Below are 25432 nucleotides of genomic sequence, written 5' to 3' on the forward strand. Positions count from 1 at the left end.
AACCTGGACTGCTGTTTACCAGCTTCATTCCTGCTACAGCTGCAAACCAAGCGAGTTCTCTGCCAGTTCTCCAGCACAGCAGTGTTTGCATTACTTCCCACTCCACTCAAGCAGCTCCTCCACATCTCATTTGACTAAGTTCTACTTCTACACCCATGCTTACTCCTCTCATCCCACCCTCTTTCAGCTTGCTCTGATCCCGCTGCTGCTCCACACACACACACACACACACACACACACACGCTTTCCATCTCCTGTCTTTACATTAGAGCTGCCGAACAATAAAAACATTCCTGACAGTCTTCTTCTCCCCCTCTTTTTTCTTCTCCCGCTCGAGGTATCAAAAACAGTCACACTAGTTCTGAGGCGGGAGTTAGTTAAGGCTCATCCCGCTCCAGACAGCTGTCATGGAAACAGATGTCTGCTAGGTGACGAGGCGCGCGCCTTGCTCCCATAGCAACGGGCCCGTTTGATTGTGACTCCTCGCGCCGGCTCCGCCATTGATGTTCCCGCCACAAAGGGGCCACGCGCCGGATTCGTTAGCGGGAGATTCCCGCCACGCCGTCCTCCACGATTTGAGGAGCCGAGTCAGCTCCGTTTGAAGGCAGCGGAGAGACCAGATGTGCGGTAATAACGGAGGGGTGTGTGTGTCTGTGCCTTCATCTTCGACAAATTACCGCGACATGTTTGACTATCAAACGGCTCGTGCGCGACGTGGAGAGCGCGCCGTTTCATAAACGCACGCGCTCGAAGCAGTTTACTCCTGTAAGCATGTCAGACCGCTCTGCCTCAGCTGGGGGGGTGGGGGGTGGGGGGGGTGGGGTAGGTGCGGTCTGCCTCAGGTGGGAGGCTGGCTGAAGTCATAGCCCTTAAAAGCAGAATTACTACTATAATTTCACTAAAATTAATATTTTAATGAACTTTATCAGTTTCATAATGTACTAATTGTACTAAAATTTAAGTTAACATATATTATGATGACGTATTAAATAAATAAATAAAACAGGAGGTAACATTGCAGTATGAGGGCAAAGTAATTATAATGGGCTTATGACTAATTTTTTCATTTTTACAAGTCAGCTTGAGCTCAGCTTAGAATTGCATGTTGCTAAGTTTACAGGGCTTCCCAAACAGAAGACCTCCCGTATCCACTATTACTCTTTTTTTATTTTTTTTTTATAAACAATAAATGTATGACTCTTATGTGTTCTGTATGTCCATGTGATCCATCCATCTGTCTTATTCACGTATTTCTGGTTAGTCATGGAGGGTCCAGACCCTAACTGGAATCATTGGGTGCAGGACAGGAATATCCCCTGCACAGGGCACCTGCCCATCGCAGGGTACCACACACCCCTAGAGCCAATTTAGCTAAGCCAGTTTACCTATGAAGTGCAGCTGGAAGATACCCACATGGACACAGAAAAAACACACCAGACTCCTACAGACAGTGATGGAAGTGGGGATTGAACCCACAACCCCAGTCCCCTGGAGCTGTGTTACACACACACACACACACACACACTATGTTTAGCAAACTGTGTTGTTCAGAAACAGGACTGGGTTTCCCCATCAGCACAAACTAAAGATTGTTGGGTAATGGTAGCACGAGCATAACATCAAACACTCACTACCAATTAAGACAATCTCAGAACTATGAAGCTGCAGAGAAAATATTTCTCTGTATAGGATCACGCTTACTGCCAGTGTTGGTTTCACTGGTGCGTCACTGGGTAATGACCAGTCGCTGCAGACAAAGAGGCTTTTTTGTGACTGGGGGAGAGTGGAAATTGCCTTTTCGATGCCACAGTAAGCTTAGCAGAAACTTTGAGACAACTATTCTCATCACACGCAAGAATCTTCGGAGTCAGTTATGTGATATGATACGCACTGAATCCTGCTAAGATGTATGCTGCATCTATGTTACCTTAACACATCAGTGTCAAGGACACAAGTCTTCACAGGCAGGATTAACACCTGTACTGTTCGTGAGAAGAAAATATTCATACTCTTTGGAAAGAGGCTCATCAGTATATTAACCAACATGTAGCTTTTCTGCCTAGACACAGGCTTTCTGCAAAAGGGCTGGGGAGAGCAGTCTAACCACAGTGTGGAGATAAATAGCTGAAACAGAGGATGCAATTACACTGTTGATCACAGCTCAAAGAGTCTGGGCTTCTCTAGGCACATGAAGTTGCTTCTCTAAATCAGAAAATGGTTGCAATATTTACAGATGCAGAATATACAGTGTATGAATGCCACCTGAATACTGTTATCACCCTCCCCATGCTGGACATTGTACAGTGCAATTGTATCATACTATGCATACAACACCAAGCTTAAAAATCTAGGAATCCTCTCTTATCCTCAATTCTTCTTTAAAAAGAAGTATAAAAGTGTCATTTTAAAAGTGTATTCCAGTAACCCATAAAATAATCTGTAGTGCCATCTGGTGTTGAAATAGAGTATTAGCACTATAGTGGGTGGACTATGCAATACATAATTCAAGAACGCAAACAGTTTAGGATACAGTAAAAATAATTTATTTAATGTTTAATCATTTCACCTCTTACATATTCACAAAATGTAATCTCTGGTCCTGTAGATGTACTCAGACAAACAATATATAGGCAAAATGGACACCTTGCAAATTCTGCAAAGGCATAAACTTTTGATTAATAAAACTTGAAGTAACATTTAGAAAACAAAGGAAACATTTCACGGTCCATCACGGACCAATTATACACAAGCTCAGAGTTACCCACAGAAAGATGCAAACTCAAAAGATAAACATGCAGCAGTCTTCTTCAGCTAGCATTCAGGCTTTGCGGCTCCCTCTCTGGAGAGTCTATCTGCCTCCTCGTTTCCTTTATAACCAGCATGGCCCGAGATATGTAACTGTATATAAAATAAATAAATTAAAAAAAAAAAAAAAAAAAAAACAAAAAAAAGGACAGACAAGGTTAGCACAGCTTCCACAGGGTCCAAAATACACTTAAGCCCTTTTCATGTTCTCTAATAAATGCATTTAAATTCAGAGGTTACACATGGCAATGACAACAGACAGATGAAGTCAGAGATTTTCTATCCAGCTAGTCTCAGATGTCAGTGGTTAATGCAGACACAAATACAATCTCCATTAAACTTTGCACTGAGTCGCTAAAGTGCAGCCCAGTCAAAGAAACGCTTCAAATATTCCTCTACATAAGCTGTGATTCTTTGACATGAACCAGACAGTAGACATACCACCCACATCAGGAAACATACCCATATGACCTTGAGTTCTTCGTTTAGTTGGTCAAGCTTTTTGAAGTCCTCTTTATTGAGCACCTCTTTACCAGTTTTTAACCTCCAGCCATTGATTTTCCAGTTCTTCACCCAGCTTGTGATTCCTTTGTAGAGGAAACAAAAGGTTAGACCAACTCCGTATAAAAGAATGAAAGGTTTTCCAATATAAACACCAGGAGCAACATAACCCCTTGGATAATAAGGACTTTTCTATGCGTTAACTGAAACAGGAGGTCATGCATACCATTAATAGTGAATTTGCTGTCTGTGTACAGCACAAGCTTTTTGATATTCATGTCTCTGGCTTGCTCCAGTGCCTTACAGGCAGCCTGAACCGGAAAAAAACAGAATGATCAGCTCATCAACAGCAGGCAGAATGTTTAACATACTTAATTGCAAGGCTTCTGGCACACACACACAAACTTGCCTGCAGTTCAGCTCTTTGGTTTGTCTGTCTTCCTGAAAGCCTCTCAGCAACATTTCTGTAAGAAATACAGCAAAAACATTAAAATCAGAAACGTAGTACATACCTACTTTTCCAACACTTAAGGACTACCTGAAGTTCTCTTGATGTTCACTTGTTTTTACAGTATCCATCTACTAACCTACAGGGTTAAGTTCCTGAAGATATTTAAGTGTGTGCATGTGTGCGCGTGTGTGTATATATAATCCACATTACAAACACAGACGAACCACAAGCAGAAGGACTACAATAGTGATCTTAAGAACTGCTAGGAACACTGACCAAACCTTCTAATGAAGGCATTCAGCCACTTTAAGTTGCACCTATTGCTGACACAGAGGTGCAAATGCACTCACACACAGGAGTACTGCCAATAGAATAGAATTGGAGACGCTGCAGCAGATAAACATGAACCTGTTGGCACCTTATCCAATACCAGGTGTGGGCTAGAGGAGTATAAAGACCCCCAGCACCGAGCAGTGTAACTGTTCTCTGGAATGATGGTGCTTCATCCAATACTTTTGGGATAAGTGGGGGAGTTGAGGATGAGGTGGAATTGTGATTAGCCAACGTCCTGACCTCACAAAAACTTTTTTTCACTTAATACAATCAAATTTTCACAGCAATGCTCACAAAACTAGTAGAAAGCCTTCCCTAGATAGCGGAGAGTTACTTCAGCAAAAACTGGATCTCTTTACTACCCTTAGCTTCAGAAGAAATTATGAACAGTGTATATTAATGACTATTAGTTAGGATTGCACAACAAACAGTTAACCTCAGTGGACATTTTTAAAAAACACTCACTTTAGTCCCACATTAAGATTTGACAGGCTCACTATAAGATTTTTTTTTTTTACAATTATCTTAATGTTAATTGAGGAACAATCTTATCATATTATCGTCTGCCTACTAAAACTACCATTTTAAAAGAGGTTGATAGCCAGTTATACATTACTAACCAACCAACGGAGGCGTAAATACCTCAAAACAACAAAAATGCAAGTTACAGTTAACATTATACACACACAATGATAAGCCATAATATTAAGACATGAAGTAAACACCACTGATTATCTTTTTACAATGGCATCTGCCAAGGAGTGGGATATATTAGGCTATTAAAAGTTCTTGAAGGGTAGAGTATCTCAAACTGCAGGTCTTCTAGGGTGTTTCTGGTACGCTGTGGTTGGTACATAAATGCTCCACAGATGGACAAATGGTAAACCGGCAATGGGGTCAAGGTCACCCAAGACTCACTGGTACATGATCCCATAGAAAAGCTTCTGTAGGACAAACTGCTGAAAAGTTCATGCGGGTCTATGTCTTGTGGAGTTCATGCCTCAATGGATCAGAGCTGTTTTGGCAGAACTTCCAGTTTTCATTTCCCAAGTTCAAGCATGCTGTGCTATTTCTCTTAATGAACAGCCACTGTCAGCTCATTATTCACCATCACTGCAGTATTTCATTTCCCAAGTTTATCAACATCAGCACACTAAGGTGAGAGAATGGGACAATGCGTCTGCAGTGTCTGATATTTTGATGGCATATTACAGTAATTAATGCTAGTAATGACTACCGGTCACAGTTGTCCACAAACAATAACACTCTTTGCAGTAGAACAACTTCTGTGGAAACAGACGTGGTCGCATGTGTGTATGCATGTTTAAAAATAACTAAAAAAATAACTAAATAACTAAATAAATACACATTTCTGTAATAACAGCATCTGGTCACTGTCTATTATTATTATTATTATAAATTAAGTGTTATTAAACTGCACTACTCACAGAGGGTGATCAGGACCCCAGTAAACTCCAATCCCTGCACGAGCGCCTTGCCTTCCATTGCCTGAACAGCAGCCATCTGTATACACCACCACGGCATCTCCTACAAATAAGGCCAGCACAAACAGACTTGTGTTGGCTCCACATGTAGTAAACGGCTGCTAATTCATGAGGACATAGTCACAGCGATATTACTGCTGACAAGAGAAGTCTGAGACCATTACCCATGTAAGTGAACCCATCAGTACTGGCTGTAGCAGAGGTCTCTTCAATCGGTTTAAACCTTTTTGAAGTCGTTTCATAAACCTGGTTATCCTCAATCGGCCTTTTAACTACCACTGGAACACTGGTGGGCAACTGCTGGTCATTACAATCTAGACAAATAGAACAGATGGAATCATTTCATTGTTAGGATGTAAATAGTTGTTTATACCAGCAAAAACCTTGAGTCTGTCAATATGAACCTGACAGTTCTTCATTAGAGTCTGTTAAAGTGCCATGATGAATAGACCAATAGAAATGCTCCAAAATGACTTGGAATAAAATCTTTACATTGAAAGTTACTGTTTTGGGGGATGAGGGCTTGCGTGACCGTGATGAACTGTTTTCAACAGTGGTGAAAGAAACCTGACATGTGAAGGATTTAATGACTACAAATAAAGTTTCCAAGTTATACTTTTACAACAACTGTTGAGATACTTTATTGGCCTAAAACAAAGGCATAATAGATCTTAAAGAATATTTTTTCACACAGATTTGCCACCATTTTACCACAATCAACATTACACATAAACCTCAGAAGACAAACCTATTTTCTCTGGAATTTTTAAATAGCCAATATAATGGCATAGCTTATTGATGCCGTAGACACTTTGGTCATATCACCAAAAACAAATGAGCAATAATAATAATAATAATAATAATAATACTCAAAAACAACATTATCTATAAAGTATTTCACATAAACTACTCTGGACTACTATGGTTGTTATACTGGTACACTACAACTGGGTTGGCCACAGCACCCCAGATCAGACCCGGGTATCAAATCAACAACCCTATAGTCAATAACCTAGCACGATTGAACCATGTGGAATTGGTGGAGGGGAATGACTTAATTATATACAGACAGAGAGCTAGACAGTTATTGAAATCATCTTCCTCTACCCTTTGTTGTTGATGTTGTGAGGAGTAATCTCGGGGCCTCGTTCCTCACAAAAGCCCAAGCATCCTCTTCAGCGCCAAACTTCTTATACTGAGCATGGGGGAACTTGTCCACTTGGAACTTGCATTCATCCCTTTAGGACACAGAGCAGGAACACCCGTCCATGACTATACGATACCAACAAAGCCTGGGCGTGTTCAGAGTAACCTCAGCGCTGGAGAAGAGCTGGTATGCTCACCATGTTTGATATACACCGGGATTGTGGCCTTTCTTCACGGCGTAGAAGCACCCTGTTTTCTTCCCCATCACGTCCACGCCAGCAGAGAGAGCCCTGCGAACAACACTACAGAAACTGTGCAGCCTCAGCATAACCTCCACTCACACCACAGTGCCATCACCTCATTACTGCAGTGCTCGCCATCAACCTCTCTAACACACAACCGGCTGCGCAGCAGGGCTTTCGATTAACACTAAACACACTACAGCCAAACGTCTGAACTGAATAAGTACACACGTTTCCACAGAAGAGACGAGCAGACAGAAGACTGCACAGGTCCGAGCCTCGAGACTAAGCAGGGCAGGTTTAGGGACAAACCCGGACTAAACCCACACACACGCTCTTCTTCTGCTTCTTCTTCTTCGTCCGCTTGTTTGCTGTGTTTTTATCATGTAGCATTAGCGCCATCTCCTGGACAGCAGACAGTAGACAGTAGAAGCGTGGTCCCCTATCTAAACCAACCACTACCCTGAGTGTTATATGAATTTGTCAAATTATGGAGGATGGTTTATTTGGTTATCGAGGTGTGTAGCTTGCTTCCATCCACATATATCTACTACAGCCGAAATAATAAAATACTAGAAACCTTTAATATTTAGTGACACCATGAGCTACAAATCAGGCACGTCAAGATCAGTAGCCTTGCTATCATGCAGCCTCGCTAATTCTAGCCTCGTATCTAACGTTGCATCTCCATTTGTGCTTTTTTTCTTTCACTTTTTGACCCAATATAATCTAAAAGTTGCTCTTTACATCGTGTCACAGGTTCACGATGAAAGAACCAGCAGAAATGCTCCAATGTGACTTCCACTGAAAAGTGAAGTTGCGATTGTAGAGCGTGCCAGCGACGACGTACAGTACATGTATTATCATATTTTTAATTTCTTTGATGACAATTATTGATCACTTATTTTAGTTTAGTTTTAGAAGTTTCAGGCAGTGCTTAGATTAATTTCGTGATTTGTAGGTGTCATCAGGAGCCTTGTAGTTAGGGGTGTTGTGATTTCACACAAATCATTCTGTATTTCGTTATCAACACAGGTCGTCCAAAATCCATCAAACCAGGGCGAGGCAGTGTTTTTTTTTAATGCTCTGCATTATTTAGTGTCAAATATTTTGATATAGATAATGACCACATTTCACCCACGTTTTACTGAATCACTTCAGGCCGCTGTTTGCTGGAGAGTGCGCCCCTAGCGGCTTCAACGCTAAACTGCTCTTCTTCCCATGATGCTCAGGGAGACGCGCTTTTACCGGCCTCTCGCGAGATTTCGGCCTCTTCCCAGGCCGTCGTTGACCGAGGTGGGTTACTTGAATCTGATCACTTGGAAGGATAATGTGTCAAAATGTTATATTTTTGCTATTTATTGCGTTTTTCTGGGGTTGTGTTGGGCGAATATACGGGGATGCGTTAGATAAGGGTGCTTGTAATGCTGGATGGCAAGTACAAGAAATGTATTTTCGTAGTTTTTGGATGGCTAGCCGACGTGGGTTACTTTCCATGGAGGAGCGGGCTGAGAAGCCCAGGCCTGTGTTCGCGTGTTACCCAGTAAGAGTGTGTTCCAGACACTGAGACCTGCTGAGATTAGTTTTCTCATTGATTTGTTAGACGTATGAATTAAACTAGAGTTAACTCACCCACTAATCGCCTATTACTCTGCGAAGAGCCTTAGTGTTAGCAAGACATGCTAATGGTGTCATGCAAGGAGTCTGCAGCGTTAAACGAATAAGTCAGATGTCTTCAAATTGGGTGTCGAGAAACCAAACCCTTAAATGTTTAACGTCGGATCAATGTTTATGTGGATCACTTCATCTAGTGATAGAACAGACGTGTGGCTTGCTGGTGGTTAAACCCACTAAGACTTCGTAAAGTTAGCTAGCCTTTATCTAACCGAGGCATGTTAAGAGGCAGTATTCTTGCTGACTGACTAGAGATTTTACATGGACACGTTTGTTTTGTTTCAGACATAGGCCATGTTCAGTACCAGCGCGAAAATCGTGAAGCCGAACGGCGAAAAGCCAGATGAGTTCGAGTCTGGCATTTCCCAGGTAAAATGGTAAAATAAGTTGTTAATTTTTACCCTGTAAGATCCTGCTGGACCTCTTCCCTTTTGCTACGTCCAAGTTAGTTCTGTAGTCTGGCCATGGAGCACCTCTGCTGTCATGTAGGTGTGTTCTGCTAATAGACCAACCATTTAGCTACTTTACTACTACTACTACTACTACTACTGAAATGATGGTATATGTGATAACTGTAAAAATGTGTAAACCCCAGCAGGATCTGTGTTAACACTGCACTACAGAATTGCTTGTGTGTTCTTACTGTTTTCTTGTTCTGTTTATTACAGGCTCTTCTTGAGCTGGAGATGAACTCTGACTTGAAGGCTCAGCTGAGGGAGCTCAACATCACAGCTGCAAAGGTTAGGAATGACTTTTCAGAGTTCCTCATAAACTTGTGTTCTTGTAATGCACTGAACGAGTTTTTGATGTTGAAGGATTAAAAACCAACGCGGACACCCTGTGAGGTTGCTCTCATATGGCTCTGTCTGTGTGGCGTATGGGAGCGTAGCACGTTTAGTGCCATGACGTACAGTCCCGTTCCACGACGTTGGAGAGCATGCATGTCCCCGGCTCTTAGCTGGTGAGGACTGCGTCCTGTATATTCCTAGATCTTCCCAGAGCCCTTGGGCCGTTACTGGGGAGGTAAACCATGCAGTGCACAGTTTTCCTTGTTTAAGTCTGTCAGTCTTAACATTTCACCTTTCCACAAATATTGCCAACCGAACAGGCTGGTGTGTTTGAGACAAACAGGGTTAATAAATGCTGGCTTTTTGTGCTTTCAGGAAATTGAGGTTGGTGGTAGCAGGAAAGCCATCATCATCTTTGTGCCTGTGCCCCAGCTGAAGTCCTTCCAGAAGATCCAGGTGCGGCTTGTGCGCGAGTTGGAGAAGAAGTTTAGCGGCAAGCATGTGGTCTTCATTGCACAGGTAAAGACAATGGCACCACATGGTGTGCCCCTTCTGGTTACTAATGTCTTAAATAGAATTGAATAAAATTGAAAAAGCTGCAGCTTGATTAGTTGTATTTTGTGCAAAAATTCAGTGTAAAGACTAAAAGGGCAATACAAAATGGTGACCACTGTGAAAATCTTAATTTTTGGCCTGTATTTAAAACTTTACAGAGTAGGACTGCAGGTCTAGGATCTACTGTCAGGAAAAGTAACTAAATGGCACAAGATGGTCATCATAGATTAGCGTCCATGTTCTGGGATGCTTAATGCACATGGACCCTTATATTTTGGATAAGCAGACCAGAAACTGTTCACTGAGGTCTGACCACTTATCCAAAAGACAACTGCCCGTGTGCATGGAGCTTCATGAAATATGGGTGCTGATCTATGATCAACCTCTACAGTGAGTTTCTGTTCATGACCTCTTGATGCCATGGATCCTTTGGTCTTATTTTGAAGTCAATTAAAATGTGTCCTAGTACAGAGACTGTTTTAATGGTTTGTCTACACATTTCTAAAGACTGTATTAAAACAGCTGGCCCATCAGATTATGTACTTGTTAGTTGTGTAATTGGGTGTCCTGTATGAGGTGTGTGTGTGTGTGTGGGGGGGGGGGGGTGTCAAGTGTGTGCACATAGTGGGATCTCAGCACTACAATAGGAAACTCCTGGCCTAATACATGTGGAGGGGGTAAATTAATCTGTTCACTGCTTGAGCTTTTCTACTAAATTCCATGTATGCTTTGTCTGATAAATGATAAGCAATATGAACAAATCACTTGGTACTTGTGGGATTTACACTAATTCATACAATATAGGCCATGGATTAGTAATGGCATAGCAAAAAGACATTCTTTGGCAAAGATTATTCTTTTCATTTTACTTTAATGTACAAGTGCTGCTTGCTGGAGGGGACCATTTGTACCTTAATTTGCTACTTTCATAGCTAAGAATTAAGTAGTTTCAGTTTTAATAGCCTTTAGTGATTGGAAGAAGTCATTCTCTCCAAGTAGCTGTGCACTAATTTGTTATATATAATGCAGTATTTTGTGGTGTATGACTGAACACAACCAACGCGGACACCCTGTGAGGTTGCTCTCATATGGCTCTGTCTGTGTGGCGTATGGGAGCGTAGCACATTAGTGCCATGACGTACAGTCCCGTTCCACGACGTTGGAGAGCATGCATGTCCCCAGCTCTTAGCTGGTGAGGACTGCGTCCTGTATATTCCTAGATCTTCCCAGAGCCCTTGGGCCGTTACTGGGGAGGTAAACCATGCAGCGCACAATCCTCAAAGATGTTTTGGATGATTATAATTCAGAATGACAAGATTTTAATTCTGATCTTGATTGTTACAGAGGAGGATCCTGCCCAAGCCCACAAGGAAAAGCCGCACAAAGAACAAGCAGAAGCGTCCCAGGAAGTAAGCCTGATGCTTAATACTTCTCGTGTTTAAGATGTTTGAAGTTTGTGTCTAAAAACTAGTGATTTTTACTTGCAACCATTCATATAATAAACCAACGCGGACACCCTGTGAGGTTGCTCTCATATGGCTCTGTCTGTGTGGCGTATGGGAGCGTAGCACGTTTAGTGCCATGACGTACAGTCCCGTTCCACGACGTTGGAGAGCATGCATGTCCCCGGCTCTTAGCTGGTGAGGACTGCGTCCTGTATATTCCTAGATCTTCTCAGAGCCCTTTGGGCCGTTACTGGGGAGGTAAACCATGCAGCGCACAAGCATAATCTTTCGGTAGAACATTTTTGTTTTTAAAAATGAGCTGGCTGCAGATTTTGTGGCGTTTACTGCTGTAATGATTGTTCACTAATAACTGGGATTTTGTTCTGTAGCCGAACTCTTACTTCTGTGCACGATGCCATCCTTGAAGACCTGGTCTACCCCAGTGAGATTGTTGGCAAGAGGATTCACGTGAAACTGGACAGTAGTCGGCTCATCCGGGTCCACCTTGACAAGGCACAGCAAAACAATGTTGAACACAAGGTGAGTGCCTCCTCCTCAAACAAACCAACTAACCAACGCGGACACCCTGTGAGGTTGCTCTCATATGGCTCTGTCTGTGTGGCGTATGGGAGCGTAGCACACTAGTGCCATGACGTACAGTCCCGTTCCACGACGTTGGAGAGCATGCATGTCCCCAGCTCTTAGCTGGTGAGGACTGCGTCCTGTATATTCCTAGATCTTCCCAGAGCCCTTTGGGCCGTTACTGGGGAGGTAAACCATGCAGCGCACAGTTTTCCTTGTTCAAGCTCATTAAAACTCTTGAAGTAGTGTCTTGCATTTGTACCAGACAAGTAATGTCATACATATGTATATATTTTTTTTTTTTTACTGTCTGAAATTTGTTTTTCAGGTTGAGACCTTCTCTGGTGTGTACAAGAAGCTCACAGGCAAAGATGTTGTATTTGAATTCCCAGAATTCCAGCTGTAAAGAGCAGATGGCAAAATAAATTTGTATACCATCATGACTCTCATTATGAGTTATTCCTTGTGTATCTTCATTGGTTGACTGATAATACTGGATTGTACCTTTTTGATGAATGCAGTTTACTGTTCACACAATTTCATTAGTGAAGTCCTCTTTTCAGGATGACTGGATGAATCCTGCAATTGAAGTGTAGCTTCCAGTGATGTGAATTTGGCTTGTTGAGGAACACATCAGTTTCACTCCCTTTCACTGCTCAGAAGGTTTCTCCTAAATGCTGCATTTTACAGCTTAATGATGATTGGCTTTTTTATATATATAAATCTGTTTGGGCTCTATTGCTTGCAATATACATACTTTCTCAAGACAAGTCTTTTGTACTTACTGCAGATGTGGCACCAGTAGAAAGGAGTGAACAGAAGTATTGCTTAATTTACCTCAATTTCATGAACAGAACAGGTCTGTTTAGTAATAATTTTTCGTTTCTTTAGTCTACTTGGAGTGACTGTGAACTGGGCAACTGCGCAGAATGGTGGCTCAGGAGTTAGAGTGCAGAGGTTGACCAGGTGGTTGTGGATTTGATACCTGTGCTCAGTCTGTGTTTGCTGCGGAAGGGGTTAAGGCGGAAGCCAAATTCAATGTGTCCCAACACCTGGTGAATATGATATGATTAAAATTAACTTTTGGGGCAAATTAATAAAAAAAACATTAGAGTGTTTTATTATTAACCAGTAAATCAGTTGCTGAGTGCCACCCAAAAACATGGAAGTGTGTATGTGGAGTGGTCACTTGAGCAGAAGTGCTTTATTTCCTGGGTGAACTCGGCTGGCTTTGCATGGTTAATTCAAGGTCCAGGTTAGACCAGCTCTTCAAACGAACCCCCTTTTTCAGTAGTGTCTGCTACTGGAGTTGGGTTTTAAAGGTTTGTGTTTTGTGGTTTTCTTCTACAAGCTGTGGACGTTCAGGACTCGGATTTCGAGCTAGAATCCGGTCTTGCACACTGTGTTTCTGCTTGACCCTGAAATGTAAGGATGGGCAGGACGAGGCGTTTGAAGCAGTAAAAAATGTTTATTCATTTTGTTAAATGTTTTTTAACATTTTTTTTTCTTCGCTTATATAATATGACGTAAAGACCACTATATTAAATATGTACCCGGTATACAGATCACAGAAATAGGCTTTTAATACTTTTATTCAGGATCATATGATCTTTTCTAGTCAAACCTCTCTAAAATACGGGGGTTTGTCGAGAACTTTTATTCATTCTCTTGGCAGTTTGGGAACAATACATGCCGTTAGGGCAAAATGTGTGTGGAAATGTGTGGTGGATGCCATGAAAACATCTGGAGGACGCAACAGTGGGGATCCATCAATTCTTGACGATATATTAAAGTTTACGAAAAAAGGAAAAGCACAAAAAACTGTCACCGGGTTTCTCCAAGCCTGAAGACTACCCCACTGGCCTACGCGCCCACCTGCTAGACCCTGCCACTTCCGCTCCAAGCCGTGTCACCCGTCTCACGCGCACTGCAGCCTTAATAATACCTCCCCTACTCTAGAACATTATTACCAGTATTAAACACAATTAATGTAGATTTCTCTATAATTACACATAATAAATCTACAGCAAAATTCAAGGGTCAATTCCTCCATTCTCTCTCTACCTGAGCTGCTGACAGAGGACCCCCCCCCCCCCCCCCCCCCACCTGAGGAGATGTACCAGGTAAGTATGCCCAACAATAGCATTTCTTACAGGTGTGTATATGTGTTAAGATAGCTTAATCCAATCTAGATGCATTCTCATATTACTACATATTACTCATATTATATATATATATATATATATATATATATATATATATATATATATATACATACAGACACGCACTATTCCATCTGTATATTTTTTTTGCTTCTTATATTTCTATATTTTCATATACTTATATTTTATTAGGTATAATAAAAATATAAAATAATAAATATATATAAAAAAAAAATATATATATATACAAACATTTATTTATTTATTTATTTTTGCACTTTTGCACTTTATTTCATTAAGTTAAGGTTTAGTTTAAATTTAGATCTTATTAAATAGCTTTGATGTGGGCAGACTGTCTAAAAAGCATTTCACTGCAAGTTATACTGTATGTGACAAATAAAATTTGATTTGATTTGATTTGATTTACAGGTGTAGAGTAGATAACCACACTGGTGATGTGTCTGAAGCCTTGATATTTATCTTTAAACTTCATATTTGTATTTATTTATGTTTTATTTACGTGCTCATGCATTACGCTTTGTCCTCAGCTCGGGTCTGCAGCTGGACGGGGTCACTGACTCGCCCCAGAGCTGGAACAGGAATGCGATTCAGTGACGTAACGAAGCTTCGTTTCCAGCGATCACGTGCTCGCCGTTATTTAGCGCGGAGCTCCGAGCGTAGAGCGACCCCTCCCTGCTAAAAACAATAAAAAAAACAGACACTGACAGAAACTGTAGTGACCCCCGCAAACATGCTCAACTGAGTGCACTGATAAGGGCATAAGGACTCATTTTAAGAGACAAATTACAAATAAAATGTTTACGTGTTAAATTGACTGTTTGATTACGTAAATATGCGCAAATAAGCTGCTCATGCTGCTCCACAGACACCCTGTGCTCAGCATTACCTTCCAGCATGACTCTGACCAGACAGACTGCTGTGAACTTGTGTACTTTGCTCTGTTCTGCCGTTCAGTAAACACAGTTTGTTCGCCTGACAAACCCAGCAAGAGCAGGTAGCGTTTTTCTGTCACATAAATCCTCGAAGGCTTGTAATATTTTTTAAAGCATTTCACCCTGAGAATGGCAAACCGATCAGCCGTGAAATTGAACTCAAGGCAGCCAGATTTTCTGCAGTTCAACGATCTGGCCTGTGAGACCGTTGGAGGAAAGGTAAAAACTGGCCATTAAAAAGCAAAAATAAATCAATACATATATAAATAAATATTTAAATGATCGTTATTGTCTCTATTTATTATTTGACTCATTATTCTAGGTGATTTTTGCAACTGATGAGTGGTTTGCTCCTGCTCAGAATCTCTTAAAGGTACACCATTTAATGAGCAGTGTTCACTTCCAGTGGTATTCTTTTATTGTGATTATTCCCACTGAGTAAGTTTTGACTCACTGTATTCTGAAGAAAGGGCCTCCAGAGTTTCTAGCCTCAGCTTTCACTGAGTTTGGCAAATGGATGGACGGTTGGGAAACGAGGAGAAAGAGAATTGCAGGTATTTTTTTTCCATTTATAAACTCGAAAAATTACCTTCTTAAAGAGTTTTTAGAGCAATGCCATAGATGAACCGTAAAGAACCTTTTTTTAGAAGGTCACTTGATGACACTTCATTTTTCACACTCTCCACTCTCTTGCATACAAGAACCATTTTTGGTGAAGAACTGTAAAATTGTTAAAGAACCTTTACATGAAATGACGTTAACTCTTTAAAGTTCTTCAAATTTGTAAATCTATTTTTACAAGCATGATTCTTTGTGTCTTTTGAATGGGAATGCTCAAAAAAGCCTTTGTAGCACCTTTATTGTTAACAGTATAGGTATAAGAGGAAATCCCACAGTGGCCACTGAAAGTCTCAGACATTGCCTTTGTATTTCCAGTCTTATCGCCAGTCAGTTTGTGGTTTGAATGAGTGCAAGTAGTAAGAACATCTTATCTATCCACTCTTTCTAAAGATGAATAAAAATGAATAGTGCTCTTTAAAGTATTTTATCTGCACATGTCTTTTTGACCTGGGCCCAGTTTCCCTAGTTAGGCAATCATCTTCCCTAACTAGTTTAGGGAATGTTTGTAGTGATGCACAACCATTTAAGCATCATATCATATCATAGCAGAGATAATTTGCAGAAACTCAGACTTGGTGATCAGAGCAGGATGTTCTCCTGACTCCTGTTTATCATGCAAAAAATCAAGTAGTGACCTTATAAAAAATGCATGCAACATTTTTTTTTTGTCTTTTTGTGTGAAAGGCCATGATTGGTGCATTGTGCAGTTGGGAGTGCCTGGTGTCATTCATGGATTTGATGTGGACACATCGTACTTCACAGGAAACTACGCACCATCCATTTCTATTCAGGCAGCTTGTCTTGGTATGGAAAACCACAAGAACTGGGTGACGGGCATAGTAGTCTAACAGCATTGCCAAGCACAAAAACCTAAACAAAAAGAAGAACAAACATGTTTTAATAACATAATTACATTAATGTCCTATTTTTGCTTAAACCATGTGCATAACTGTGATAATCTTAAATATAGCGACATAGATAGCCGATGGCTTCATTTCATATCAGTGTGTATGCATTTGCATGAGTGTTGCTTGTTCCAACCAAGTGTAAATTAGCTCTTATATGTCCCATGTGTGTGTTTCAGACAAGCTGTCTTTGCCGTCTTTAGCTGTTGAGGGAGACCGTACAGGAATGGCTGCTTCAGAGAGCCAGTTTAAAGCTGTATCACAGGTAATGCTATGCCTAAAGCATGTCTGCACACAAGCTAAATTCTCTTACAAAATGAAGACTAAGCGTTTTAATTTGAATGCCAGCTTCACTCAGAGAACTGGGAGGAGATTGTACCAGTGAGAGAGATGAGACCTGGATACGCCGATTCATGCCATAACTACTTCAGTGTGACTTTCCCCCACAGAGTCACCCACGTTCGCCTGAACATGTATCCTGGTAATACAGTTATGTTTATTTGTGTTTAGTACAGTGTGTTGTGTGTGTGTGTGAAAAACTCAGTACAAACCACTGTACGTTTGATTGTATTCTAAGTTGTGAAGCACCTCATGGCCCTTGCTTGTCACTCATAATTGATATGCTCATGTTTAGCAAGACTGTCCACAAGGGGTTGCTGTTGGTCCTCAGATAGCTTCCGGTGCTTCACATCAGTGACACTGTGTGTCTTTGTTTTGAGATGTTTTTGAAGCACCTGATGGATCTAGCTCCATACCGCTCAAACTTTTCTTGCTTATTACTAATTATCAACAATCTACACAGCTATATAGACAAGCATGTAATCTTAAAGAAAGGGAATCGTTTTTATATTAAGCTATTTTTTGCCCATTTGAGCCCATTATAAAGAAAAAGCTCAGCAATGTTATAAAATATGCCTGAAACCCCTCCTCCAAATCTAACGTCCTGTTAATACCATCTCTACCTTGTTTACCTGTTTATGACAAGTTATTGCAAAGCCTCCCCCACACTGTCTCCCCCTTTTAATTTTCTCATTCCTTCTCTCCCCTCTCTTCAGTCTTCTCCCTAATCATCATATGCTGATGGCATGGTCTGACCTAGTAAACCATGGCTTAGTGTACTAAAACAACCACCTAAGAAGTCCAAAATGTTCCTCTCTCTTACTTATCATGAGCCCACTATAGTGCCAAATGAATTATTTTTAGATTACAGCCTCCTCCATTTGGCCATTCAGTATAGAGTTATTGTGATCAGTAATTATTGAGAGAAATTGGGTTTTTGTAGAAGTAGGGTCTTTGTTTTAATACATGAAGCCATGTCAAGCTTTTTCCTGACGACTTTTAGATCCATTTAGCAGTAGAGAGTGCCGATTATCAGTAATAAGTGAGAGAATGTGGAAGCTTGCAGGTTGTTGTTTTAGTACATTGCCACACTAGATTAAAATGGGACAAAACCTGCCTAATATTGAGTAGGTCCCCTGTGTGCAGCTCCAACAGACCTGAGCATTAGAAGCTCAGACTCCAAAGACATCTGAAGGTGTCTTGTAGTATCTGTCTCCAATACTGTAGCAGCAGATCCTGGAAGTCCAGTAAGTTGTGAGGTGGGTCCATGATGGGTGGCATCCATGAGCTTTAGGTGCCCATGGCTCTGTCGCCAGTTCATCGGTTGTCCTTTCTTGGACTGCTTTTGGTAGATACTGCACTCCACTGCATACTAGAAAAACCTCACAAGGCCTGCCTGAAGTTTTGGAGATGCTCCATTGTATGTCTAGCCATTACAATCTGGCTCTTGTCAAAGTGGCTCAGATTCAAGTCAAGTCAAGTCAAGTCCAGTGGGGTTTTATTGTCATTTCAACTACATACAGAGTACACAGTGAACCGAAACAACGTTCCTCCAGGACCATGGTGCAACACAGACACAGTGCACACAAAACACAAGTGCAACACAATACAAGTGCGGACAGACAACACAACACAGTACAGACAGAGAATAATACATAATTGGCGGTAGTTTGCAAATTATGCAATGTGTAATAAATATTGAGTCCAGTGAGGTAGTAAGGTTATTAGTGCAAATGCTTTGTGCAAACATGCTTCCCATTTTATCTGGGGTAAATGGTTAGAGAGAGAGAGAGAGAGAGAGAGAGAGAGAGAGAGAGAGAGAGAGAGAGAGATGCATGTAACAGAAAAAACATCAGTTCAGAAGTTGAGTTGAGTTGAGAGGTCTAATGGCTTGGGGGAAGAAGCTATTGCAGAGTCTGGTCATGTTGGACCGGATGCTGCGGTACCTTCTTCCTGATGGCAGGAGGGAGAACAGACTGTGTGTAGGGTGGGTGGAGTCATCCACAATGCTGGTTGCTTTGCGGATGCAGCGGGCAGTGTAAATGTCCATGACGGAGGGGAGAGAGACTCCGATGATCCTCTCAGCTGTCCTCACAATGCGTTGAAGGGTCTTGCGGTCAGAGGCTGTGCAGGTCCCAAACCAGGCAGTGATGCAGCTGCTCAGGATGCTCTCTATGGTCCCTCTATAGAAGAGGGTGAGAATGGGTGGAGGGAGACGGACCTTTCTCAGCTTCCGGAGGAAGTAGAGACGCTGCTGGGCTTTCTTGGCTGTAGAGCTGGTGTTCAGGGACCAGGTGAGGTTCTCCGCTAAGTAGACACCAAGGAACTTGGTGCTCTTAACAGTCTCCACAGAGGAGCCGTTGATGTTGAGCGGAGAGTGGTCGTGTCTTGTTTTCCTGAAGTCAACAACCATTTCCTTGGTCTTCTCTACATTCCAGTGAAGGTTGTTGATTGTACACCAGTCTGTCAGCAGCTGCACCTTTGCTGATGAGACCCAGCACAGTTGTATCATCGGCGAACTTTATGATGCTGTTAGAACTGTGTTTCGCAACACAGTCATGAGTCAGCAGGGTGAACAGCAGAGGACTCAGTACACTGCCCTGGGGTGCCCCAGTGTTCATTGTGATGGTGCTGGAGATGCTGTCCCCGAACCGGACTAACTGGGGCCTCCCTGTCAGGAAGTCCAGGATCCAGTTGCAGAGGGGGGTGTTGAGGCCCAGCAAGCTTAACTTATGCTTATGCTTTCCCATTTTCCTGCTTTTAACATCACTTTCAAGAACTGACGGCTCACTTGCTGCCTAATATCTAATATTAATGCCTAATATTCACCCCTCAACAGATGCTACTGTAGATAAAGGTAATCAATGCTGCACTGTATACAGTCTGAAGTGCATCTTTAACAAAAAGTCTTATTTAATGCAGCTTTAAAGCAGTTCTATTTGTTACCAGATGGAGGTATTGCAAGACTGCGGGTGTATGGCATTGGTCAGAGAGACTGGTCAACTGCACCCAGCCACGAGGAGGAGGATCTTGTTGCCCTGGTCAATGGAGGAGTGTGTGTGGGCTACAGCGATGCACATTTTGGTCATCCACGCAACATGATTGGTACTGGATTGAATGGTCTATCAGTTCACAAGCACATCTACTGGATTCCTCTAACAGTTAACTTTACAGATCCTGTCATTGGAAAACACAGCGTTTTAAGTGAATACTACAGAGCACTTCTAAATGAATACGTTAAGTGTCATAATATGTTTGGCTGTGTTCAGGTTTAGGGAGGGCTGACAACATGGCTGACGGGTGGGAGACAGCTCGACGCTTGGACCGTCCCAAAGTGTTAAAAGTAAAATGACATACTCAATAGTAATAGTAAAGTATGGGAAATGTTATGCCATGTACTGACCTGATCACGTGGTCTGATTCTCAGGTGGACGAGAAAGGCATCTTGCAGGTCCCTGGTTTTGAGTGGGCCGTCTTCAGACTTGGGCATCTAGGTGTAATCAGCGGTATTGAGATAGACACCAATCATTTTAAAGGTACATAAATGTAGCTTCATCATCATACTGTATGTTCCATGTTTAACAATATAACAAATATGTATTGGATCTTTACTGTAACACTACTACAGTAAGGACTATTACATATGTTTATGCACTTACTGTAACACCTCACCCTACCACACCTCACCCTTTTCTTTGTTAAATCCTTAAGGAAATTTCCCTGACTCATGTAAAATTGAGGCCTGTCAGTTAACCCCAGAGCAGGAGCAGACTTTTATGAGCCGCAAGTGGAGCAATGGCAAAGGCCCTATATGGAGAAAGCTTCTTCCTCCTCAGAAAGTATGTAATCTATCTTGATAGTGTGCTTTAAACGATATGGTACCATTTACATAACATAGGCAAATGTAGCTATTCATACAAGTAATGTGAACATGTCACTGTGTCTTTTCGTCCTCCAGCTCAAGCCTCACTACAGGCACTTCTATTCCGGAGACTCTGTGCTAAAGTGTGGGCCTGTAACTCATGTGCGGTTGCTCATAGCACCTGATGGAGGGGTCAGTAGGCTCAGGCTGTGGGGTCAGCCACTTTTCAGTGACTCAAGCAATCCTCAAAAAGCCTCAAAACTGTAATGAGTTTAGAAAGACTTACAGTAATGCTATGCAGCGGAGGTGGACAAAGTACAAAGCTGTGATGCACGACCCATCTCGCAGTGGTGGATTCTCCTATTATACTCATACATATATACTTGTGGTGCCCCCTGGTGGTTTGGGTCCCTAGGCAGCTATTTATTCTGCTTAGAGTAAGAAACTGCCCTGCTTGACCTTTTGCAATTTTTTCTGCTGATTGTGGAATGTTTCAAAAAAGTAATTTGCATTCTCTTCTTATAATCGATGCCTACATTGCTATACTGTGTTTCAGACATCAACTTCAAAACATTAAAAACATTACAAAACATCTTTGTACATTTTTCAGTTAAATAAGAGATTCCTGTTTTAATTGGATTTTGCAATGCAACTTTGTACAGTTTGTGTCTGTATTTGTACTTAGTACAAAACTGAAGTACTGCTTGCTTTTGCATTTTGATGAACAATGATTAGCTAACATCTCACCGGTCACACAGGTCTCCCTAACAAATCATGTAAATCTAAATAATAATAAAACTAATAAAACTCACTGTGGTTTCCTTTTTGATATCAAGTACATTTAAAAGCATGTGGTAATAATAAAATAACAGCAGTTACATGAGTTGCACTAGGAGTAGGGAAGTGCCATCAGCTGACATAATCACCTTTAAAAAGCATATATCATTAAAAAAGGCACATGCATTTGGGTATCTGGAGTGTCTACCAACTCAGACACTGAAATAAGGCAACCCAATCAGATTTATGTGGTCTGCTTAGGTTGTGAAATGATTTGCACTGCCGACTTGTAAAGCTCTAGGTCATATTTACAGGTGTGTGAGTAGCTCTGATTTTTTTCTGAAACATTATGAACTTTTACAACATTTAAGATACAAAATTCCAGCAATCCCTTAGAATTAAAAAATATATCATTTCATTTTTTATTGTTAAACATACAGGTAAAAAAAGCACCAGTTGACAACAGCAAAATAACATTAGCCAATAATAAACAACATTATTTCTGAAGAAACAGATACAGTCATGTAATAATTAGGACAGCCAATGAAAACCTTATAACACATATTTAAAGATATGGATAGTAATATAGCTAAACACATATAACTGAAATGTATTATGAAATAATTTGTAAAATTAAATAAATATAAATGTCATTTTTTGTGAGGAAAAAGTTTGCTAACATGGCTAAAGAGGATGTTGCAGGTGTTGGTCTTTATTTAAACCTCAGACATTTAGTTTGGTTTGCTCTTGATTGTGTTCTCTGAGATCTTCACAAAGAAGCTTGCAAATTATTATGAGTCTGGGAAGGGATTTAAAAAGATCTCCTGCCGTTCCACTGTCCACTAAATCATTTACAAATGGAGAACATTTGAAACAACTGCCCATCTGGCTGGTCCGGCCTTCCTAGCAAAAAACATGCCCTCATGTTCCTCCAGAACCTAATATAATCACACAGTTTTACATCATCATCAAGCCTAATCAAATCATACAGGTAGTTTAGGAAGTTAAAAAGTTGTGGACCTGTAAAAATCTCTCTGTTTCAGTGAAATTTCCCCAGAACATGAAGATATCCTAATTATGTTACAAAGTTTAAAACTGACATTGCTGTTTAAGATGTATACCATTTGATGCTTATCTTGTATTTCTTTGGAACAGTGCTGAAATGTGGAGGGAATTTAAATGACCTAGCGTGTTTCACAGTCTTAGCCTTGATGTACTGACAGTTTCTGAAGAAGTGCAGAGTTTTCCTTTGGGTTTCTTGTTATCATTTTTGTCATGTCTTTCTCCAGATTAAGCCAGTGGTCCACAGCAGGATAATAGTGCCAGCACGATGGAAAAGGCTTTCACCCGAGTCACGCACTATCAAGCCGGTACAGATTTCCTGGTTTTGCTACAGTTAGGGCACACTGGCAGAGACATAAGGGTGGATGCTAGATTGGGTGCTTAAGCCTGGGAGAGGAAACAATTGTCTCATTTAACTCTGAGGAATGTACAGAAAAGTTTTAAGAAGTTAGGCCATACATAGTAACCATTTCTGAAATTCAAAGAAACATTCTGGAACAGAAGCATAAACTGGTAATTAGATTAGATAGTATTTTTCTTGTTCTTGTTTTAGATCAGATAGAGGTTAGAATATTTTTAGAAGTATTTTTTTTCGATATACAATGATTTGGTCTAAATTATCAAATATCCAAAAAGATAATATTCCATGTAATGTCTTGCTGTCTTGAGGAATATCCATTAGCACTACATGACATGCTATAACATACACTGCAGGGATCAATAAAGAATGTCAGATTTCTTAAATTTGATATGAAATTAGATCATTCGAGGAATGCTATGTAGCATTTATATCTTAAAATAACAGCTTCAAAATAATTGTGATGCTCCACTGACCTGAAATAGAGAGAATCCCCCGAGTGTACTGAGTTGTATTTGTAAATCATCTAATATTAATCCACATGCTTTCATCATGCACTTTCATCTATCAGCTTTTCCAGAAAAAAAAACGTTGTTCCACTTGTACATGACTATTGGTTCTCAGCCCTGGTCCTGTAAGCCCAATGCATATTTTAGAGTTTTCCCTGACCCAACACACAGACTGCAACTGAGCAGATAAGGCGCAGAGTGCTTCTGGAACACTGTTCCCTAATGTCAAATGCCATATGACTTCTATGGCATCTTCAATTATATATGTATAAATAAATACATAAATACATACATACGTGTGTGTGTGTGTGTGTGTAGATGCAGCAGATACAATTTAACTAATTTCCCCCATGCTTTGCAATCCTCATAGGTGATAAATTGACAGATGAGTGCTGCCTCCTGTAGTATTGGTTTCTTCAATGTGGAGCTTTGGATCAGACGAGAAGAGCTTGGCAGAGTTATGCATATGCCTTCATTGTGTGCCTTATGGTTTATTCATATATCTCATATTTGCAATGTTTCTTCATGCCAAGTGGGCAGGGAAGCTGTGAAACTGTCTTTTTACAATTTTCGTCATTAGACTGTAAAGCCCCAACTGTAAACCACTATGTGGAATTCAGTGTTTTCAGTAATGTACAGACACATGTCCTGGTCTCTAGATGAATTTGTGCATATGTGTCTAAGACTGTGTTTATACCTGTAGTTCGGATCCATTGCTCCGGACTAAAGAAAGAAAATGATACATTGCTACTAATGAGGCCTTTATATACTGACAAACCAGCAGCCAAACCAAAATGGGGAAACGGTGAGGTCTGAGAAAATGCTGTAAATAGAGGTCTGCACACAGCGGGTGTCATATATTTATTAACCCACATTTTTAATAAGGTACACGTGCTAATTTGTTCACGTAACGGCGTATACGATAAAGCTAAAGTTAAATGTAGCTAACATTGCTGTGGCTTTACTCGTCTTTACTGAGGAAACTACACTAAATAATGCTGTTCAACTGTTGACCAGTTGTACAGCGCTGTGTAGTGTGGCACTACGTGGTTTGGGACACAGCCCCGCTTAAGCGCCAGACTGAGGTTGAAGCACGGAAGCGTGGGCAGGTCTGTACGGAAACTCAGAGGCAGTTGCAGAGGGCAGAGTTGACCCATATTCAGACCGTTAGAGCTAGTTTGGTCTGCTCAGGCGGTCTCGGTCCGCTTTTGTGGGCGCTTTTTAAAAGGGTGTGGTTATACTTGTTAGATTTGGTTCGATTAAAACGACCCCTGGTGCGGTTGGTCTGTTAGTGCGGTTTATTGGAACGCTGCCTTTCCACTCCTGACCGCATGCACGTGCCATTCACCCTCCGGCCAAGCCAGAAAACCTCACCAGCATGCTCCACCCACCCCCCCTCTTGCATAGGCTCTTACTTTCTTCTTACTTAAACCATTGCTACTAACATGACTAATCATACTGACTCCTTTACATATTGATATTAACCTGTCAATCATAGTGCTAATCTTCACCCCCCCCCGATAAGACTTCTAAACTAATCTCTGGTTTCCAGTGGTTAAATCCTAATGCTTATTTGTGTCATTTGTTGTGCTATTCTATTGTCAATCATAAGAGCATGGCTTCCCTATTTAAGCCTTGGTTTCTCTTGAGGTTGAGGTTTCCTCCTCTCTTTCTGGGGGGATGAGTAGCTTGCTCACTTGTAGCTCCGACCCAGATCTCTGTAAAGCTGCTTTGTGACTAACTGTGATCTTCTGTACAGTCATACAATAGTTCATTAATGTTATTGTAGTCATTAACACATAAATACTGTAATTCGTCTTTATTAGGGTCCTACCGCTTCTTTAAGCAAGGACTTTT

At 41.1% G+C, this 25432-nt stretch overlaps 3 protein-coding genes and 4 non-coding genes across 9 annotated transcripts; 6 read left to right on the forward strand and 1 right to left on the reverse strand.

Annotated features, from left to right (window-relative positions):
- Positions 1-2520: 2520 nt before the first annotated feature.
- Positions 2521-7351, reverse strand: rnaseh1 (ribonuclease H1). Of its 3 annotated transcripts, none has more exons than XM_072697084.1 (9): positions 7215-7351; positions 6939-7031; positions 6703-6833; positions 5760-5909; positions 5539-5638; positions 3716-3770; positions 3533-3617; positions 3268-3392; positions 2521-2898 (listed from the first exon to the last, which is right to left on the reverse strand). In XM_072697084.1, exons 2-9 carry the CDS (start codon positions 7004-7006, stop codon positions 2812-2814), a joined length of 801 nt encoding a protein of 266 aa, XP_072553185.1. In that variant the 5' UTR covers positions 7007-7031; positions 7215-7351; the 3' UTR covers positions 2521-2811. The 3 variants fall into 3 exon arrangements, with proteins under 3 accessions (XP_072553185.1, XP_072553176.1, XP_072553167.1); XM_072697075.1 differs by having other exon boundaries at positions 6939-7043; XM_072697066.1 differs by having other exon boundaries at positions 6939-7351.
- Positions 7352-8250: 899 nt separating this feature from the next.
- Positions 8251-12467, forward strand: rps7 (ribosomal protein S7). The gene is made up of 7 exons (XM_072684402.1): positions 8251-8279; positions 8943-9026; positions 9326-9397; positions 9821-9964; positions 11345-11409; positions 11835-11985; positions 12356-12467. The coding sequence occupies exons 2-7, from the start codon at positions 8952-8954 to the stop codon at positions 12431-12433; spliced, it is 585 nt and encodes a 194-aa protein (XP_072540503.1). The 5' UTR covers positions 8251-8279; positions 8943-8951; the 3' UTR covers positions 12434-12467.
- Positions 9482-9702, forward strand: LOC140538401 (small nucleolar RNA SNORA73 family). The gene has a single exon (XR_011977752.1). It is a non-coding gene; the product is annotated as a small nucleolar RNA SNORA73 family (small nucleolar RNA).
- Positions 11057-11276, forward strand: LOC140538406 (small nucleolar RNA SNORA73 family). Its single transcript, XR_011977753.1, has one exon. It is a non-coding gene; the product is annotated as a small nucleolar RNA SNORA73 family (small nucleolar RNA).
- Positions 11504-11725, forward strand: LOC140538413 (small nucleolar RNA SNORA73 family). Its single transcript, XR_011977754.1, has one exon. It is a non-coding gene; the product is annotated as a small nucleolar RNA SNORA73 family (small nucleolar RNA).
- Positions 12018-12238, forward strand: LOC140538396 (small nucleolar RNA SNORA73 family). The gene has a single exon (XR_011977751.1). It is a non-coding gene; the product is annotated as a small nucleolar RNA SNORA73 family (small nucleolar RNA).
- Positions 12468-15140: 2673 nt separating the features above from the next.
- On the forward strand, positions 15141-21136 carry allc (allantoicase). Its single transcript, XM_072697095.1, has 11 exons — positions 15141-15361; positions 15465-15515; positions 15609-15696; positions 16448-16567; positions 16848-16933; positions 17017-17149; positions 19957-20112; positions 20277-20350; positions 20435-20543; positions 20719-20846; positions 20966-21136. The coding sequence occupies exons 1-11, from the start codon at positions 15272-15274 to the stop codon at positions 21134-21136; spliced, it is 1206 nt and encodes a 401-aa protein (XP_072553196.1). The 5' UTR covers positions 15141-15271.
- The last annotated feature ends 4296 nt before the right edge of the window (positions 21137-25432 follow it).

The sequence above is a fragment of the Salminus brasiliensis genome, chromosome 1 (genome assembly GCF_030463535.1).
Source record: "Salminus brasiliensis chromosome 1, fSalBra1.hap2, whole genome shotgun sequence".
Taxonomy (NCBI): domain Eukaryota; kingdom Metazoa; phylum Chordata; class Actinopteri; order Characiformes; family Bryconidae; genus Salminus; species Salminus brasiliensis.

Coding starts and splice junctions, on each gene's coding strand:
- rnaseh1 (XM_072697066.1), bottom strand. CDS start 7,069: ATGCTGAGGCTGCACAGTTTCTGTAGTGTTGTTCGCAGGGCTCTCTCT. Junction 5,910..6,702: donor CACAACATCAACAACAAAGG/GTAGAGGAAGAT, acceptor CTATTTGTCTAG/ATTGTAATGACCAGCAGTTG. Junction 3,771..5,538: donor TGGGGTCCTGATCACCCTCT/GTGAGTAGTGCA, acceptor TATTTCTTACAG/AAATGTTGCTGAGAGGCTTT.
- rps7 (XM_072684402.1), top strand. CDS start 8,952: ATGTTCAGTACCAGCGCGAAAATCGTGAAGCCGAACGGCGAAAAGCCA. Junction 9,398..9,820: donor TCAACATCACAGCTGCAAAG/GTTAGGAATGAC, acceptor TTGTGCTTTCAG/GAAATTGAGGTTGGTGGTAG. Junction 9,965..11,344: donor ATGTGGTCTTCATTGCACAG/GTAAAGACAATG, acceptor TGATTGTTACAG/AGGAGGATCCTGCCCAAGCC.
- allc (XM_072697095.1), top strand. CDS start 15,272: ATGGCAAACCGATCAGCCGTGAAATTGAACTCAAGGCAGCCAGATTTT. Junction 15,697..16,447: donor GAGGAGAAAGAGAATTGCAG/GTATTTTTTTTC, acceptor TTTGTGTGAAAG/GCCATGATTGGTGCATTGTG. Junction 16,934..17,016: donor AGTTTAAAGCTGTATCACAG/GTAATGCTATGC, acceptor TTTGAATGCCAG/CTTCACTCAGAGAACTGGGA.